This window comes from Hyperoodon ampullatus (assembly GCF_949752795.1).
Source record: "Hyperoodon ampullatus genome assembly, chromosome: 5".
Classification (NCBI taxonomy): Eukaryota; Metazoa; Chordata; class Mammalia; order Artiodactyla; family Ziphiidae; genus Hyperoodon; species Hyperoodon ampullatus.
In genome coordinates, this window is record NC_136918.1 from 144,129,962 (window position 1) to 144,147,672 (window position 17,711).

The following is a 17,711-nucleotide window of genomic DNA, read 5'->3' on the forward strand; positions in this document are numbered from 1 at the left end:
TCTTCTCACAGAGCTGTGATAATAATTTGCCATCTTCTTTTAAGTTCTATATTTGTCCACTTATAAAAGCTGTTGGAGGGACTTCCCTGGTGGCACAGTGGATAAGAATCCGCCTGCCAATGCAGGGGACACGGGTTTGAGCCCTGGTCTGGGAAGACCCCACATGCCGTGGAGCAACATCCCGTGCGCCACAACTACTGAGCCTGCGCTCTAAAGCCCGCAAGCCACAACTACTGAGCCTGCGTGCCACAACTACTGAAGCCTGTGCGCCTACAGCCCGAGCTCTGCAACAAGAGAAGCCACCACAATGAGAAGCCCGTGCACCACAACGAAGAGTGGATCCCACTCGCCGCAACTAGAGAAAGCCTGCACGCAGCAATGAAGACCCAACAACAAAGACCCAATGCAGCCATAAATAAATAAATAAATTTATTTTTTACAGAAGAGTTGTTGGAAACAATCGCACCCCCATGTCAAACAGGACCTTGGTTTACAATGTGTTACCACTTCACCATAGCTCAGTAACATTCACAACAATGTGTAAGGTAGTCAGAGCAGGTATTACTATTCCACTTCGCAGATAAGGAAAATAAAGTCCAGAGAATTGACATCCTGGGAAATGGACTAGCGGGGCCCGAAAATCCAGACACTTTATACTATTTTAATCTATTATTAAGAACAGTGACTATGGATGAGTAAGAAATTTCATAATTTCAATGTTTAAACAAATCCTTGACATCCAGTTTTTGCTTAGGATACAGTAAACTGAAAAGAGCTACACCTCCATTCTTTAAAAGGGGCAGTTTAGATAATTCAAAAAATCACAACTTATCTCGAACACATCAGAGTTGAGGCTGAAGGTCAACCAACTGATATGAAAAATAAGAAAAGGCAGGTGCTGCAAGGAGCGCTGTGAGGCAAGCACTTGCTCACCTGGGGCAGGCGCTGGATGCCAGATAAGCCAGCCAGAAAAATCAGCTAAAAGGTGTAGCAAATTGCCAGACGAGCGGCTGCCTGGGGCTGCTGGTGGGCAGAGGGGCTGGCTACAAAAGGAAGGGGTAGTGCAGACGGGGAGACGAGGCGGAGGTGGTGGGGCTGCTCCATGTCTTCACTGTGGTGGTGACATGACCGCATGCATTTGTCAAAACTCACAGGACTGCAAAAAGGTGAGAAAAAAACTGTAATGGGTGAGTTTACCGTAGGTAAACTTAAAAGAAGAATGGTTGTTTTAGAAGGCAGAGGATCTATCTGACAGCTAACCAAGGTGTCTGCTGTCCTGCCTACTCCCCGTGGGACAGAGTCTTGGTATCTGACACACATAAGGCCCCAATGCCTCTGGAAAGCAGCACCAACATAGTAAGGAATCATCCCGTACGATTCACCAGCGTGTAAGGGGAATGTGGACATGCCCACGACCAGGCAGGGAGAAACAAAGCCAGGTTGAGCTTGTCTGCGGGGCAACAGGCTGGCAATTCAAGCAGCTCAAACTCACAACTCAGCAGAATGAAAAGTCACATACATCATAGACCTTTGAGGTCACTTGCAAATAGCAGAAAATCTAACCATCAAATCTGCAAATACCTTCTGCTAAAAAAGAGACCTTAAAGGAATATGAACAGGTGGAGCAGTGCAAGCCTCCACCAGCTGAAGGCGCTATGATGGAAGTGTATACTGCAGTCCTCCAGCGGATAAAGTGCCGGGCTAAATCAGGACCAGCCTGAACACCATCCGGGTCTCAACGTCTGCCCCAGAAGAATATCACCAATTTCTAAGGGATTATGAAGAAATCATCTACATGAGATCTGCTTCGTGAGGATTTCAGTAGATGAAGAAATGTAACATTTCCCCTCTCATTAACAGCAGAGAACAGCATAGCATACAGCAGAGATGAAAAAGCAATGTAAAAAAATAAGTCATAGCTCTATCTTTAACTATTTCATTGACTTTAGAACAAAAAGCCTTAATACTCCCTAGTATATACCACCTCCTACTATTTGAAGATATTAGTATTAATTATATAGCCGTCTGCCTTTATCCTTTACAGCAGTTTTGCCATAGAATTCTACCTAACTATAATCTTTGGGGAAAATTTATTAAAGAGACAATTTAGGGTTTTGGAATTCTTTAGTTACAACACCAAAACAACAGCAAGAGTTGAACTTAAGCTCTGCTTAAGGCTTTTACTTTAGCTAGACATTAGTAAATGATGATGATTCCAAATAACAAGTAGCTAAACTTACAGTTTTGACTTCTGTCAACGTAGAGAACTGACCAGAACATGCAAACTCATCCTGTTCTCCCTAAGACTACTCGTTCTTACTCACCAATACTTATCAGAATCACCTGGAGTGATGTTCCACAACATACACCTGGTCCCTACCCCCAATTTACTGAGTCAGATTCTCCAGGGCAGGAGCCTATTTGAAATGTTCCTGAGAGGTGTTTATACACACACACCCCCGACTGTGATCACTGCTCTGTAACTCACTTCTGAAAGTCACTACGTTTGAAGAGAATTACTCACTTGTTACAATTCCAGCCAAAGCAAAAACAAACTGATTTTCAGCAGAATCCAGCTCCTTGACATCCCCATCCAGTGACTTCACAAAACTCTCCATTGTTTGACCAGTGATGTTGAAAAACTTCAGAGCTTTATCCTGAAAGTTCAGAAATGGAAATGTCACACCCTTTCACAAATACCAGTAGGAAAACACTTTCAAAGTGCAGGACACAGAGGAAAGACTCTGGTTTTAATTACAGAAGCAATGTTTTAAAATCTATTCCCTCATTAAAACTTCCCAATGAAAAGATCAGAAAAAAGAAGTTTGGGGCATGTAGAAAAATTACCCTGAAGACTGATACAATAAAATACATGAAGGAAACAGTTCAAATTTATACAATGATAGAAGTACTGGGTTGAATTCACCCAAAAATATACTAGAAATATACTAGAAAAATATGTTCTCTATTCTAGGCATGAAACCAGAGGTCCTCAAACCTTTGGCAGAAATTGTTTTTCAAATAAAATCTTAACTGAAACCGCAACATGTAAAAGACAGCAACAGGCTCATCTGACAGCTTCAGTCTCCATTACTCGGCAAAAAGAGTTTCCAAGTTTCCCAGAACCTTGAAAGCACTTCCTTGGCGGGGGCAGGGTTCTAAGGAATAGTTTGAAAAACAGTGCATTTACACATGTCACAAGGGAACTGCATGGGGTGATATAAATATCCTAAGACTGGATTGTGGGGATGATTACACACCTCCAAAACTTAGCTAGAAAACACTAAGTTGTACACTTACAAATAAATGAATTTTATGACACGTAAGTTACACCTTAAGAAAAGCTCAATAAACTTTAAAATACATTTAGTCCCTCCACTGTTTGTATTTCTGCAAATGATGAGTCACACGCTACTGGCCTCCCGCCAACCATCCGCCCTTGACGGATGGTTTGCCATTCAGGACCACTCGATTCTCCCAGAGTCAGGTAACAGTCCTCCCGGGCTCCTTCAGTCCTCTCCGCCCTGGAGACCACCCTGTCACAAGCCCTGCCTCACCCACACAGCTCTCCACCCCCTATTCTACTGGGGGGCGGCCTTCCACGTAGTCTTCCTGGCCAGTCTCCACACCCACAACCCCACCCGCCCTCCATCCTCATTCACTGTCAGGTTGAGCTGCCCGAATTCCCCGCCTGTCCTATCACTTTTTCACTCAAAAAGCCTTAAGGAATCCCGTCCTAGCACCCACTGGACAAATCCTCAACCACACTGACCCTCCACCCTGTGTCACGTGACCCACACACTGTCCCCATGTCACACTCCAGGTCGCTGACTGCTCTGCTTCTCCCCTCCTGAGGGACCCTCTTCACCTCCTGCCACTGCTGCCTGTGCAAGTTAATCGAGGTCCATTTAAAATCTCTCTTCCTCTGTGAAGTTCCTTGATGTCTGTGTGCACTTACATGCCGTTAACATATAACATATAACATTCGGGCGATTAAATAGTATATTAGGCCTGGAATAACATACGTAAAAGCACTTTAAACTTTGTTAAATGCATATAATGTCAAGTAATAATACTGAAGTGGAACTATCTCCACCAACACCATACAGATTCTGGGAGAGAAGGGATCTTATTTCATTCATTTTACATATCCCCCGGAGACCAGTTACAGTGGGCCCTACAGAGATGGTATTCCAAAACTATCTGATGAACAAAAGAAATGGATTTAGTCTGTAGGCGCCTTAATAGATGCACTGTGTCCTCTAAGTTACACAAGCACTACTCAACAATGTCCAGACAGCCCGCGGGCGTGCTTACTCCTCCCAGAATGGCTTTGACCACTTCCTCACTGCTGGAGACATCCCACAAAATGGTACAGGCTGCTGCACCCATTTCTGTACAGTACTCTGCCTGCTGCAGGAGCTGCTGCTTTGCTTCATTCAGCTGCTGTCGAAGAGCCAGTTTCTCCTGAAATCGAAACAAAATAAAATCAGAAAAATGGACAGCATTCAACCTCAAAATACCTCTATTGTGTTTCCTCTTTCAAAGATATTTTTAAAGAAAAGAAATGCACATAGAATATAGTAAACAGCTGGCAAATGTAAACTAGCCCTTAGAGAGGCATAATGCATAAGTTTTTAAAAAACTTCAGAGGCAAAAATAACAGCCACAGAAAAGAACATACTACCACATTAGAGTTTATAAATACTGCCAAAGACTTGAACTCATCTTCTTTTAAGTAAGATGGACGATGAGGCATCTCAGGTCCCAAGTGGCTATACCCAGGACAGCACCAACTAGGACACCCGAAGAAAGTAACAAGCTAACACAGCAGTCCCCACGTAGAGCAGTATTTCTAATAAAGGTGCCTGCCACCGCCAAGTGGCTCACTCCACTGTAAAAACGCCATGTGACACAGCCAAGACCAGGCAGGAAAGACGGGAGCAGAGGCAGGAGAGGAGTGGGAAGGAAGGGCCTCCCTGGCGCGCCCTGAACCAGCAAGCTAAGCACCAGCGTAACAAGAAGACGGAGGCCAGGCAAGATTTCTCAGCCTCCCACCAGCACTGGGCTTCTGAAGCCAGGGCTCTTAACAAGTGAACTGTGCCCCTGATGTCACCTCTGACCACACAAGCACTCCTAAAGGTTCACCTTCAGGTGGGTCTTGGGTGATGTGGGGCTTCCTGCCCGCCCCAACTGTCAACACCAGTTTCACTATTCCTTGTTACCTGAAGTTCCCTTAAAAGATGAGAGCATTTCCTTACTTAATAATAGATAAACTCAAAAATACAAAAACCTGGTACTTCCCTGGGGGCGCAGTGGTTAAGAATCTGCCTGCCAATGCAGGGGACACGGGTTCGAGCCCTGGTCCGGGAAGATCCCACATGCCGCAGAGCAGCTAAGCCCGTGTACCACAACTACTGAGCACGCGTGCCACAACTACTGAGCCCGCGTGCCTAGAGCCCGTGCTCTGCAACAAGAGAAGCCACCGCAATGAGAAGCCCGCACACTGCAACAAAGAGTAGCCCCAGCTCCCCGCAACTAGAGAAAGCCTGCATGCAGCAACACAGACCCAATGCAGCCAAAAATAAACTAATTAATTTTTTAAAAAAGAAAGAGCTATCCCTCTCCTGTAACCGTGCCTATGGCCTTAAAAAAAATACAAAAACCTAACTTCATTTATACCAAAGTATAATTAGCTCAATAGCCCACAAAGTTAAAGCATATGAGATGTTTTAGCTTTTTCTTCTACAGAGGTGAGTGCAGGACAATTAAAGTAGAGGGGGCTTTTCGCCTAGTGGAGAAAAGGGAGCAGCGGACCACAAATCGAACTTTGTTGACTTTGTAACTTGGCCTAGGGTGGCATTCATATCTACCTGGGGACAATGCATTTGGTAATCAGAGCTTCATACACCTTCATACATATAGTCACATTTACTTTAGGAGAAAAATGGTCACTGAGCCTATGACACATGCTAAAACTGCTTTACGTGATTTATTAACTCTGGGTTTTTAATATCTGGCTTCATCACAACAGTTGCCTAGATTCCTAGATTTGCGCTTCAGCCACTCAAGCCGAGGTGACATATGCAAAAACTGTATCACAGCATTTCCTTCAGAATTCTGGCTTTTCTCACACTTGAAGTAGGCTGCATGCTGAATAGTCTGGTTACGGTGGCTCTTCTCTAAGATCAACAAGAACTGTTGAGAGTGACCGTCAGAACTGTCTTCTATGGTCACATCTGGTGGTTACAGGCAGATATGCCCTGACACAGGGCTGCACAAACAGTACAATAATATCAAGAGGAACTCAAAGAAAGTAATTCCATTCACAATAACACCAAAAATGAGAATATACTTAGGAACAAATTTAAGAAAATTAGTTCAAGCCCTGTACAGTAAAAACTACGAAGCATTACTGAGAAAACGTAAAGATCCAAATAAATGGAAGGATATACCATGTTCAAGGGTTGGAAGATTCAATATTGGTAAGGGTAATTTTCCCCAAACTGATCTACGGATTCAACACAATCCCTATCAAAATTTCAGCAGGCTTATTTGCACAAAGTGATCATCTGATTCTAAAATTCATATGGAAATGCAAAAAAAAAAAGTTTGAAAAAGAAAAGCAGTGTTAGAGGACTAACACCACTTGATTTAAAAACAAAACAAAACAAAATAAATCTACAGAAATCAAACCACTGTGGTAATGGCATAAGGATAAACATATAGATCAATGAAACACTGACACGTATGGCAACTGATTTTTTAAAAGCTGCCAAGGCAATTCAAGGGAAAAAGTAGTATTTTCAACAAATGATGCTGAAACAACTGGATATTCATACATGAAAAAAAAAACTCAAAATGAATCATAGACCTAAATGTAAAATTTCTAGAAGAAAACCTCTGTGACCTTGCGTTAGGCAAATGTTTATTAGATATCACAACAAAATCATACCATTAAAAAATTAAAACCATTAAAAAATTATAAATTGCTGGGAATTCCCTGGTGGTCCAGTGGTTAGGACTCAGTGCTTTCACTGCCAGGATCCGGGAACTAAGATTCCGCAAGCAGCACAGTGCAGCCAAAAAAAAAAAAAATTATAAATTGAACTTCATCAAAATTTAAAACTTTTACTCTTCAAAAGACATGAGTAAGAAGGTAGAAAGACAAGCCATGGACTAAAAGAAAATATTTCTATATCTGAAAAAAAGACTTGTATGAAGAATATATAAAGAACTCTTACAACTCAAAAATAAGACAAATTAAATTAAAAATAGGCGGGACCTCCCTGGTGGCGCAGTGGTTAAGAATCCGCCTGCCAATGCAGGAAAAACAGGTTTGAGCTCTGGTCTGGGAAGATCCCACATGCCGCAGAGCAACTAAGCCTGTGTACCACAACTACTGAGCCTGTGGTCTAGAGCCCGCGAGCCACAGCTCCTGAGCCCTCATGCCACAACTACTGAAGCCCGCACGCCTAGAGCCCGCGCTTTGCAACAAGCCACCACAATGAGTAGCCCCTGCTCGCTGCAACTAGAGAAAGCCCGCACGCTGCAACGAAGACCCAACTCAGACAAAGAAAATTTTTTTAAAAAGGCAAAAGATTTAAATAAACATTTAACCAAAGAAAATATATGAATGGATAATAAACACACGAAAAAATGTTCAAGAAAATTAGTCATGAGGAAAATGCAAATTAAAACCACAATGAGATACCATTACACCCACTAAAATGGCTAAAATCTAAAAGGCCAAAAATACCATGGACAATCATAGGTGAAAAAAAAAAAAGAGAAAGAAAAAAATGAGCCACAACGTTAAGTTCACATCTTATACAAAAATTAACTCAAGGGCTTCCCTGGTGGCGCAGTGGTTGGGAGTCCGCCTGCCGATGCGGGGGACGCGGGCTCGTGCCCCAGTCTGGGGGGGTCCCGCATGCCGCGGAGCGGCTGGGCCCGTGGGCCGTGGCCACTGAGCCTGCACGTCCGGAGCCTGTGCTCTGCAAGGGGAGAGGCCACAACAGTGAGAGGACCGCCTACCGCAAAAAAAAAAAAAAAAAAAAAAAATTAACTCAAAACGAATCATAAACAAAATACATAAAAATATAAAACTGTTAGAAAAAAAACAGGAGAAAATCTTTGGGACCTAGGGTTAGGTGAAAAGTTCTTAGACATAACACAAAAAGTACAATCCATAAAAACAAAAATCAACAAGTTGAACTTCATCCAAATGTAAAACTTCTGCTCTGTGAAAGACCCCGTGAGGAAGAAGAAAAGACAAGCCACACACTGGGAGAAAATAATCTGCAAACCATATATCCAATAAAGGACTTTTATCTAGAACATATTAAGAACACTTTAAATTTAACAGTTAAAAAAATCCAACTAGAAAATGGGCAAAAGACACAAACAGATATTGCACAGGAGAGAATATATAGACAACAAATAAGTACATGAAAAGATGTTCAACATCATTAGCCAACAGGGAAATGCGAATCACTACAACACATCTATCAGAACAGCTAAAATAAAGAATAGTGAGAACACCATATGCTAATTAGGGTGTGGAGGAAGTGAATCACTCATGCTTTGCTGGTGAGATGTAAAAGGGTACAGCCACTCTGGAAAACAATTTGGTAATTTCTTACAAAACTAAACATGCACCTGACACAGAACCCGGCAATCGCACTCTAGGGCATTTATCCCAGAGTAATGAAAACATATATTCACACAAAAACCTATACACACATGTTCACAATAGCAAAAAAAAAAAAAAAAAAGGAAACAACCCAAATGTCCCAAATGTCCTTCAATGGGAGTACATTTAAACTGTGATATTTCCATACCCTGGGATGCTATGCAGCAATCAAAAGAAGCAAACTATTAATACATGCAACAGCTTGGAAGGATCTGAGTGAAAAAAGTCAGTATCAAAAGGTTAAAGGCTGAATTATCCCATTTCTATGGCATTCTTGAAATAAGAGAATTAGACAGATACCGTGTGGCAACTGTATACATCAGTGGCTGCCAGGAGGCAGGCGTGGGGAAGCGGCTGGGCATGGGTGCACCGGGGTAGCGCAACGGGGTCTCTGTGGTGATGCAACGGTGCTGTATGTTGAGTGCGGAGGTGAGTTCATGAATCTACACATGATAAAACGGCACAGAACTATGCTCACACACATAAGTAAGTGCAGGCAAAACTGGTGAACTCCAAACAAGTCTAGGTAAAACTGGTGAAACCTGCACAAGCACTGTGGATGGCACCAATGTCAGTCTCCTGGTTTCCCTAAACTGTAGCTGTGAAAGCTATTTACCACTGGAGGAAACTGGGTAGAGGGTATTGGGCCTCCCTGGACTTTCTGCAACTTTCTGTGAATCTATAATTATTTCAAAAAATGTCTTAACTAAAACACAAACTGGTTTGGGTGACACTTGTGTAACTGCATAAATCTACTGAAAATTATCAAACTAGACTTTTACAACAGATGTATTTTATGGTATACAAAATACACCTCAATAAAGCTGTATTTTTAAAAAAAACAATAATCAAACTCTGATATATTTACCTAAAGCGAATACTCATACATAACAGGGTAGCAAGCACAAAATTTTAAAGATTCCTTTAAAATCTTTGTGTAGTTCATTTCTGATTATAATAACTGAACTATACTATCAGTTAATTTTTAAAAACTTTCCTGAAATAACATACAATGTTTGCAACAACTTCCCATTTATCATCACAAAAGCAGCAACTCTTTCCTAACAAATTAAAAATATAGATAATGAAAAAATAGCAGTCCATATTTAAGTTTACTGACTATGAAAGATGCTGCCCTAAGAAAACACACAGAGGATGAAGCCATAGGTAAGCCGGGGAAACATGGCTCCTTAGAGAGAATGCTGTGACTCTGCCCATTGTCTGAAGCAAGTCCACGCGCACGGGAAAGCAGGCCAGGCACTAAATGCTGTGCCAGCAGAGACGTTGTGGAAGGTCTCACCTAACCCTACAGTAGCAGCACAGTCCTTCAAATAGTAATTCAGACATCCTCCAACAGCTTCACTGGCGCTTTCTTCTCTTGAGTTCAAAGGCTGCTATTGCCAGGACTCTCCCGGCCCACCCCTTAGATCACAACAAGGCCCAACTAGGCCCAAATTGACCCCATTCGACTGTCACTGAGGAAACACCTCAACGGAGGGCACGAACCAAGCTTTTCTTGTCCCAGTGACGAACCTCTAGAGGGTTAGGCGCTGCTTCTCACCCAGCATCTCCTTTATAATTTTGAGTCCGCACTTTGTTTTCTGATCTTTCCTTACATGCTGGATTCAGTGATGTCTGCCTTCTCCTTAATGACTTTTACCCCAACTGAAGTACTTACTAGCAATACTGTAATTGAGTATCTAGCCCTGGATTCTTTCCTAGTTCCTCAACTCTAAAATAAGCTTCCAGAGTCCAGCCTCAAGATCTGTACAGACCTGGGCAGAAAAGGCCACAGAAAAGGGAACTGCCAGTTCCCTACAGCAGGAAGAGACAGGGCCTTGTCACAGCAAACTTGCAGGGGCTCCAACCTGTATTAAATTGGCGGGACTATTAAGCAGGAGGCTTAACTGGAAATAGGTAATGGTTTAACCTAAAATATTCCCACATTTTAACTAAGGTCAGAGTGTCTGGGCAATAACATGCTGATGATCTGACACTACTTTACCACAGCCATTTCTTCCTCTATTCTGGCACTTTCCCTGAGTGGCTTATTTTTAAGCATTACATCTAAAATGCCAGCCAAACATGCATTTTTTCCTATGCTTATCAATTTTAAAAAATAGGAAATCTAAGATTCTGCCCAATTTAGGCTTCAACCTTAACAAGGATGTCTTGGTATTTTAAGGAGTACAGAACCAATGGATTGCACTGTTCACGTTTATCAAATTCCTTCTTGCCTGCTGGTCAACTTCCTTCAGACAATGAAACTTTTAGGTCCAGACAAATTAACCATGCGTCCATCTTAGTGTATCATGATCTGAATAGAACATGACTGAGCTAGAATTTCAGCTTTCAGTGTGTGACACTCAACCTAACTCAGTTGTGAGACTAAAACTCTTTCCCTGGTCTTCTCTACTTGCTCGGTATTAAAGTCTATACAGTCCATTTCTCCATCAGTCTGGAAAGATGTTGTTGAGCCATCTTTCTCAAGGAGAAAAACAACCGTGGCTTCCAGTTCTTTGATGAAACCTCAGATGCATGGCCTTCTGGCCAAGTGTCTGCAATTTCATATTGCTGGAGCATTCATTGTTATCTCTGGGAGCTGCAGCTTTCTATAAGTTTGCTGTGGCTGAACCAAGAAAGAAGGCACATGCAGATTTCTACAGGATTTATGATTCCATCAAAGATTTTGAGGCGATGAGGAAAGCTACTGTCTTTCAGAGTGCAAAATGATTCTGGAATGTAAAGAATGTCTTTGGGTTGATTTCCATGGCAGTTTGTCACTTACCTGTGTTCCTAAACTATGAAACTAAGAACTATGAATATCTGGGCTAAGGAATAGTTTTTCTTGATAAATAAACAATTAACAAATACGTGGGGGGAAAATAAAGGCTATACAAAATCCATCAGTTTTGGAAAACCTCCACTGCAGCCACAAACCTTCAGAACTCCTCCACACAAGGAGGTAGCGTGACACAAAGCTTGGCGCACGGCAGTGGGGCCTGGGACCAGCCTCCTCGCACTCCGGCAGGTTAACAGCACCTGCTGACCCAGCTGTGCTGGGAGAAACAAGTGAGATGCATGGACAGCTGCTGACCACCTGCCAGCACACAGTTAACAAAACATCCCAGCTTCTGTCACTAGTACTATTACTACTTTACTATACGAAAATAAAAATTCAAGCTCCAAATTTCAGCAGAAGTGGCAGAAGAGTTCGAGTTTTATAGAAGAGGAAATAACTTATTCCATGCAAAAAAATGTATAATTTTTAAGAAATATTATTAGTCTCCCCAAATATTAAAATGAAATATAATTGGTTATTTCTAAAACATCAGTAAATGATGTGTGAAGTTAATTACAAATGTTTCTATTTAATATATTTATCTCTGATTATAAATCATTGTATGCATGAGTTTTAATAAGTTGGATCGGGCTTTTAAACACTGAATTAACAGTAAGTGACTATTAAAAGGCACCAAGTAAATAATCCCCCACATTAAATGGTTGTAAAATCCAAACGATCAACTATTTTCCAACCCATTCAGAATAAATACATGTAAAAATGCAATGTCTTGAGGCTTAAGGGCTGGACTGTGGCCAGCACCACTTTGTGGTCACGGCCGCAGTGCTGGTGCTTTACAGGGACCCTGTGAGCATCGTACCTTCTTCTCTCTCACGCTGTCCTCTTGCACAGACTCCAGGCGGGCTTTGAAGTGCTCACAGTCCATTCTCAGTTGCTCTAACTCTTGCTCTTTCCTTTCCAGATCTAGAAGAGACATAAGAATATTCAGTATTTCAAATCACTAATCTCTCCTGAGCATCCATTTTGCTTAATCTCCTCTTAGGAAAACCTGATTTCTTGGGTAGGATTATTCACATAACCAGTCCTTGAATAACCAATATTCTAAAAGTCCTGCTTTTTAAGTTTTGTCAGTTTTTTGCCCATGGCAGAAAGCACCTTTTTGTTTTCTGTTTTCTGTTTTTAAGACTTCATTTTACTGCCAGACTTGCACTCAAGGTTTTAAGAAAGCGTGTTATTTAAAGGATTGAAGGCAGGGCTGAGCAGCCCGACTGTCTCATGGCACAGACTTGTATCTGCTCCATAAAAAGCAGAAGGCAGCTCAGTGAGGAGACGGTGCCAGCCGGGCTGATTCACAAAGCTCGTCTCACCACGGGCAGACTGACTGCACGGGAACAGCTGCTGCCGCAGTCAATGGAGAAGTGAAAGCAGCGGCAATGGAGACAAGAGGTGGCCACGGTGAAAGATGGGAGGTAGGGAACGCTCCCTCTCTACCACATTCGTTCAGGTGATAACTCAAAGGGCCAAGAAAAATCCCAAAAGACATCCATGTTAATAAATCTGAAATCAACCGTATTGTCAACTCTAAATAAAAAATATTATGCTACAGAAATACTGACATTCAAAAAGAAAAGAAACAGGTACTTTAAAGTTTTAAGTGCCTTGACTTCAAGGACTAAGATATCATCAGTTTTAATGCTAACATATACCAAGATTTGGGGGGGGACTTATGCTCAGAGCTACTGGTGTAACTTCTTAATTAAAGTAGCACTGCTTGGGGACAGTGATTCTCAAACTTTACTGTGCATCAGAATCCCCTGGAAGGCTTGTCCAAGCAGAGCCTGCCGGGCCCCATCCTCAGTTTCTGACTCTGAAGTAGGCCTGAGGATCTGCATTTCTAACAAGTTCCCAGTGAGGCTGATACTGCTGGCCTGGGAACAGAGTTTGAGAGGGACTGCTTCAGGGCAACAGCCACATCTCTCACCACCAACAAAATGAGATCAACACACAGCCAGCAACAGCAAACAACGGAACCCAGCCCTAGCGATGTAAAATAGCGGGAAAATGGAGGGCAGTACAAGGCAGTCTGCCCTGAGAGCGCCTCATAGGGCAGATGCTGGAAAAATGGAGCATCACTCCACCCTAGAGAAGTGGCTCCCAGACACTTCCTCCAATGGACAAAAGAGAAGGGGTGTGGCTTTATGACCTAGGGGTCTGGGACAGCAAGGAAAGCCCAGACGACACACTGGCGGTGGGGGGGGGGGGGTGGGATCAGTGCCAAGAACAATGCAGGCATTCCAAAAGCTCTGGAAAAATAAAGGGAGGCCTACATTTTCTAGAGACCTTTGCCCTAGAAGGGAGATTAAAACCTAAAGCTAAATGTTCAGTTAACGATTGTGAAACAGCTGGCAAAGCTTCTCTTAAAACGGGTTTCTTAGAAACTGGGGTGGGATGTATTATGCCACAACATGACTTTCACTGGAATTCTTTATTTTGTCCCACTAATCCTGGCCACCCAAGAAACCAACTATATCAATCAAGGGCTATACTTTGAAAAATACATACCTGCCTTTTGTAACAATGTTAAATGAAAACATGTATAATTATGAATGAAATGTGAACTGCAGATGGTCACAGACAAAAAGAAACAAAATGAACAAAAACTGAGATAAAATCATTGGTGGCATAAAGCTTTTTCTTTGCAGTTAATTTTTAATTTTTTTCTTCTATTACTAAACTGTATATTACTCAAACATGGTAAAGAAGACAGGAAACTACATGGCTCACGTGTAAAAATATGTAGGAATTAATTATGACCACCCAAAAGACTCATTACGGTAATTTCATAATCTCTCACTCTATATAGCTGCTTATGACCTTACTGTAAGTTAACATAACAAAGGGACGGGGTTAAACCATCCTACTCTACCCCCCAGAGTTCAAAGGCAGTATCAGGGGTGTCAACCCACCCACCCCAGGCCCTCCAGGAGGCAGGTGGTGGCTTTGTGCTGTACAAGGCCACCGCCTTGTGGCAAGAAGGGAGCACTGCCGCCACCTCCCTGCATTTTCAACTTGGCCCACAGGGCATGCCTGCCGCCTAAAACATGAGGGCAGGGATCTTCACGTGTTCTGATGCATCTCACGAGCCTAGAACAGTACACGGCACCGAGCAGACACTTTTATAAATACCTGTCACATAAAGGAATTTCACTTCTTTATACAGTCCAGCTAATCCTTGGATAAAGAAAAAAACTCAGCTATTTTGATTGTATGTCTTATTCTTCTACAAGAGGATATATTGCTTTTGCAATTTTTTAAAAAAATCAGGGACAGAAATAATACATATATAGTACATTAGACATGGTCAAGACATTACCTTACCCAGCCTCAGTATTAGAACGAGGAAGAGGCTGCCACCCAGCCTAGACTGTATTTCAACTGCTAAGCTTTAGCATTCAAAATGGAGAAATCTGAGTAAAAGGGTGGCCTAGACAGACTATCAGTGTATAGAAACAACCTAAATCACAGGCCATTTCAACATCTATATATCTTCTGAAACTTAGAATCCTTTTTTGATAGCTTTAATAACATGAGAATGACTATCAACTTACTCACAGGAAGGGTACAGAGAGCCATAAATGAAAAGCGGGGTGACTAAAACCCAGCTAAAGAAATATAAACTATAAAAAAAGGGATCGATTTCTCCTACCCTTTACCACCTGGCATGTTTATAATACATTATTAATTGTAATATTTAATAAATTATCAGATATTTCATATAATAAGAAAAAAGAAAATATTTGTTTTTTAATCAAAATAGCTCAGTAAAGAGTCTCAAATCCAAAATAAGGGCTTTTTAATAGCCACCAACTTTTACATTCTTCTCACTAATAGTTTTAGAAAAGAACTTAGAATTAGCTACTGATGGAATCCATCTTTACGATGAGCTGAGATTTGGAGGGTATGTTAGTTTCCTAGATCTGCCATAACAAAGTACCACAAACTGGGTGGCTTAGAACAGAAATGTATTCTCTCATCATCCTGGAGGCTACAGTTTGAAATCAAGCTGTTGGCAAGGACACGTGCCCTCTGAGATCTGTGGATGAAGGATCCTTGCCGTCTCTTCCACCTTCTGGTGGCCCCAGACGTCCCTGGGCTTGCAGCAGTGTAACCCCAACCTGCCTCTGCCTTTGTCTGGCCTCCTCCCTGTCTCTTCACATTATCTTCCCTCCGTGTACTTCTGTCTCTGTGTCCAAATTTCCTCTTTTAAGAAGGGTACCAGTCATACTGGATTAGGGCCCACCCTAAAGACCTCATTTTAACTTAATCAGCCTGTCAAAAAACGTAAGTTGAAAAAGTGAAAAGATGAGAATATTCCGGGCTTCATTTAAACACACAAAAAAACCTCAGTTAAAGAGTTTAAATGCATTTCCAGCCAAACGACACTTTAATTAGCTGTCAAATTTTTAAAACAAACCAAAGGGAGTGGGGGAGGAGAGTTGGAACCAGAATATGGAAATAGAATTTTTTTTTTTCCTGCGCTGCCAAAAATCTGCTTCTTTTTCTAACGTAAAGGCCACTGAAGCACTCTCTCATAAGAGGAAGAAAACGTGAGACTAATAGGAATCTGTCCTATGCTGGCACCGCCAGTGTACTTGGCACTACCTTTTCACACCTCCACGTTGGAGCTCCTCAGTCTGCCGGTGAATTATCAAGGAAAAGGATCGGATCTTATCCTTTTTATATCCCCACATCACCTAGCAGAGCTTGACACATACCAGGCATACAGTGAATACCTACCTGATTGATTTTCAACTGAGTTCTATCTCAGAAAACTAAGATCAACCTTGCTGAACTCAAACGAATTCTGTTAAAGTTATTTCCCAAACCAAAGAGTCAGGGACTTCTGCTTTTCATTTACTGGCATAAAATGCAATGTTAACAACTGGGGGGTTGGTAGTGATCTGTCCAAGTAACATATGTCTCCACGCCTCCACCTTGGCTACCTTTCTGCTCCTCAGTCCACTAAGCCCCAAACAGTAGTCCATCTTCTCCTTTCCCAGCCCCCTGCATTCTGGACAGTCTCCACGCGCCCTTCAGATCCACTCTCCAACTTGCTCTGTCCCGAGAGGTAAAAGGTTGAACTCAACCTCCACAGCGACCGGCTCCCTTGCCTGCTGGATTTGGACAGTGGGTTCCCACAGGAAACAAGGACAGGAGGCAGGGTGGGACATCGACTTCCCCACTACATTACCCCTGCCAGGTTCAAGCAGCAGTGGTTTCCTCCTCCGAGCTGAGGCATGGTCCTGCCCAGCACCCACCCTCCTGCCAGTCTGGCCGCTCGCTGGGGGGCCACGGCACCCCACTCTTCCAGGTTCTGGGCCTTCGCCTCCCTTGTGCTGGTTCCCCAAACCCTGCCCACCTTGGTCTGTCATCGCTTCATGATATGCTCTGTTTACCCCATCTGTTTCCTGCCAGGAGCTGGACTTGATACACTCTGGTATTTATTATCTCATATGGGCCACAATAAACCTTTGGTCAAATTAAATAATATCTTCTTGGCACTCACTCTTTAATGATTATCCCACTCTCTAATGATTCTCTCTCTAGTTCATAGTTCTTCTTTTTCCTTTTTTTTTTTTGGTGGCTGCACCACGCAGCTTGTGGGATCTTAGTTCCCCGACCAGGGATCGAACCCGCGTCCTCAGTAGTGAAAGCGCGGAGTCCTAACCACTGGACTGCCAGGGAAGTCCCTAGTTCATATTTCTATGGGCCAGAATAATTCTTCTCTGAGTTGAAACAGAGGTCCCCCTCTCTTCTCATTAATATCAAACTCTTGGGCAATTAATCTCAAAACACCCCACAAATGCTTTAGAAATCACGTAGTGCAGCACTTTTCAAACCCCACTGCTAAGAACCCAAGTGCCTCAGGGATGCTTATGGTTCTGTAAACATTTAATTAGTATTTCCATTTTACAATATGTTTTTCGCTGTTTTATTTGGAAATAATTTCAAACTTACAAAATGTTGCATAAATAAAAATAATACAACGAATACCCACATACCCTTTACCCACCCTTACGTACTGTTAACATTTCACACATTTGCTCATCATTTGGACCGTACACAAGCGTACACACAGTACATTTTTTCAGGCAGTTTAGAGTAAATTACATACATCATGGTCCTTTACTTCTAAATACTTCAGTGAACATT

At 42.3% G+C, this 17,711-nt stretch overlaps 1 protein-coding gene across 1 annotated transcript in view; it reads right to left on the reverse strand.

Annotated features, from left to right (window-relative positions):
* The window catches only part of HSF2BP (heat shock transcription factor 2 binding protein), a gene marked incomplete at its 5' end in the record, with an annotated part of 86,268 nt that overhangs the window by 59,201 nt on the left and 9,356 nt on the right, over positions 1–17,711 (reverse strand). Inside the window, 3 exons of the mRNA XM_079704424.1 lie at positions 2,525–2,657; positions 4,318–4,467; positions 12,358–12,461. Of these exons, the coding sequence (XP_079560550.1) occupies positions 2,525–2,657; positions 4,318–4,467; positions 12,358–12,461 (387 nt within the window). The remainder of the gene's footprint in view (positions 1–2,524; positions 2,658–4,317; positions 4,468–12,357; positions 12,462–17,711) is intronic.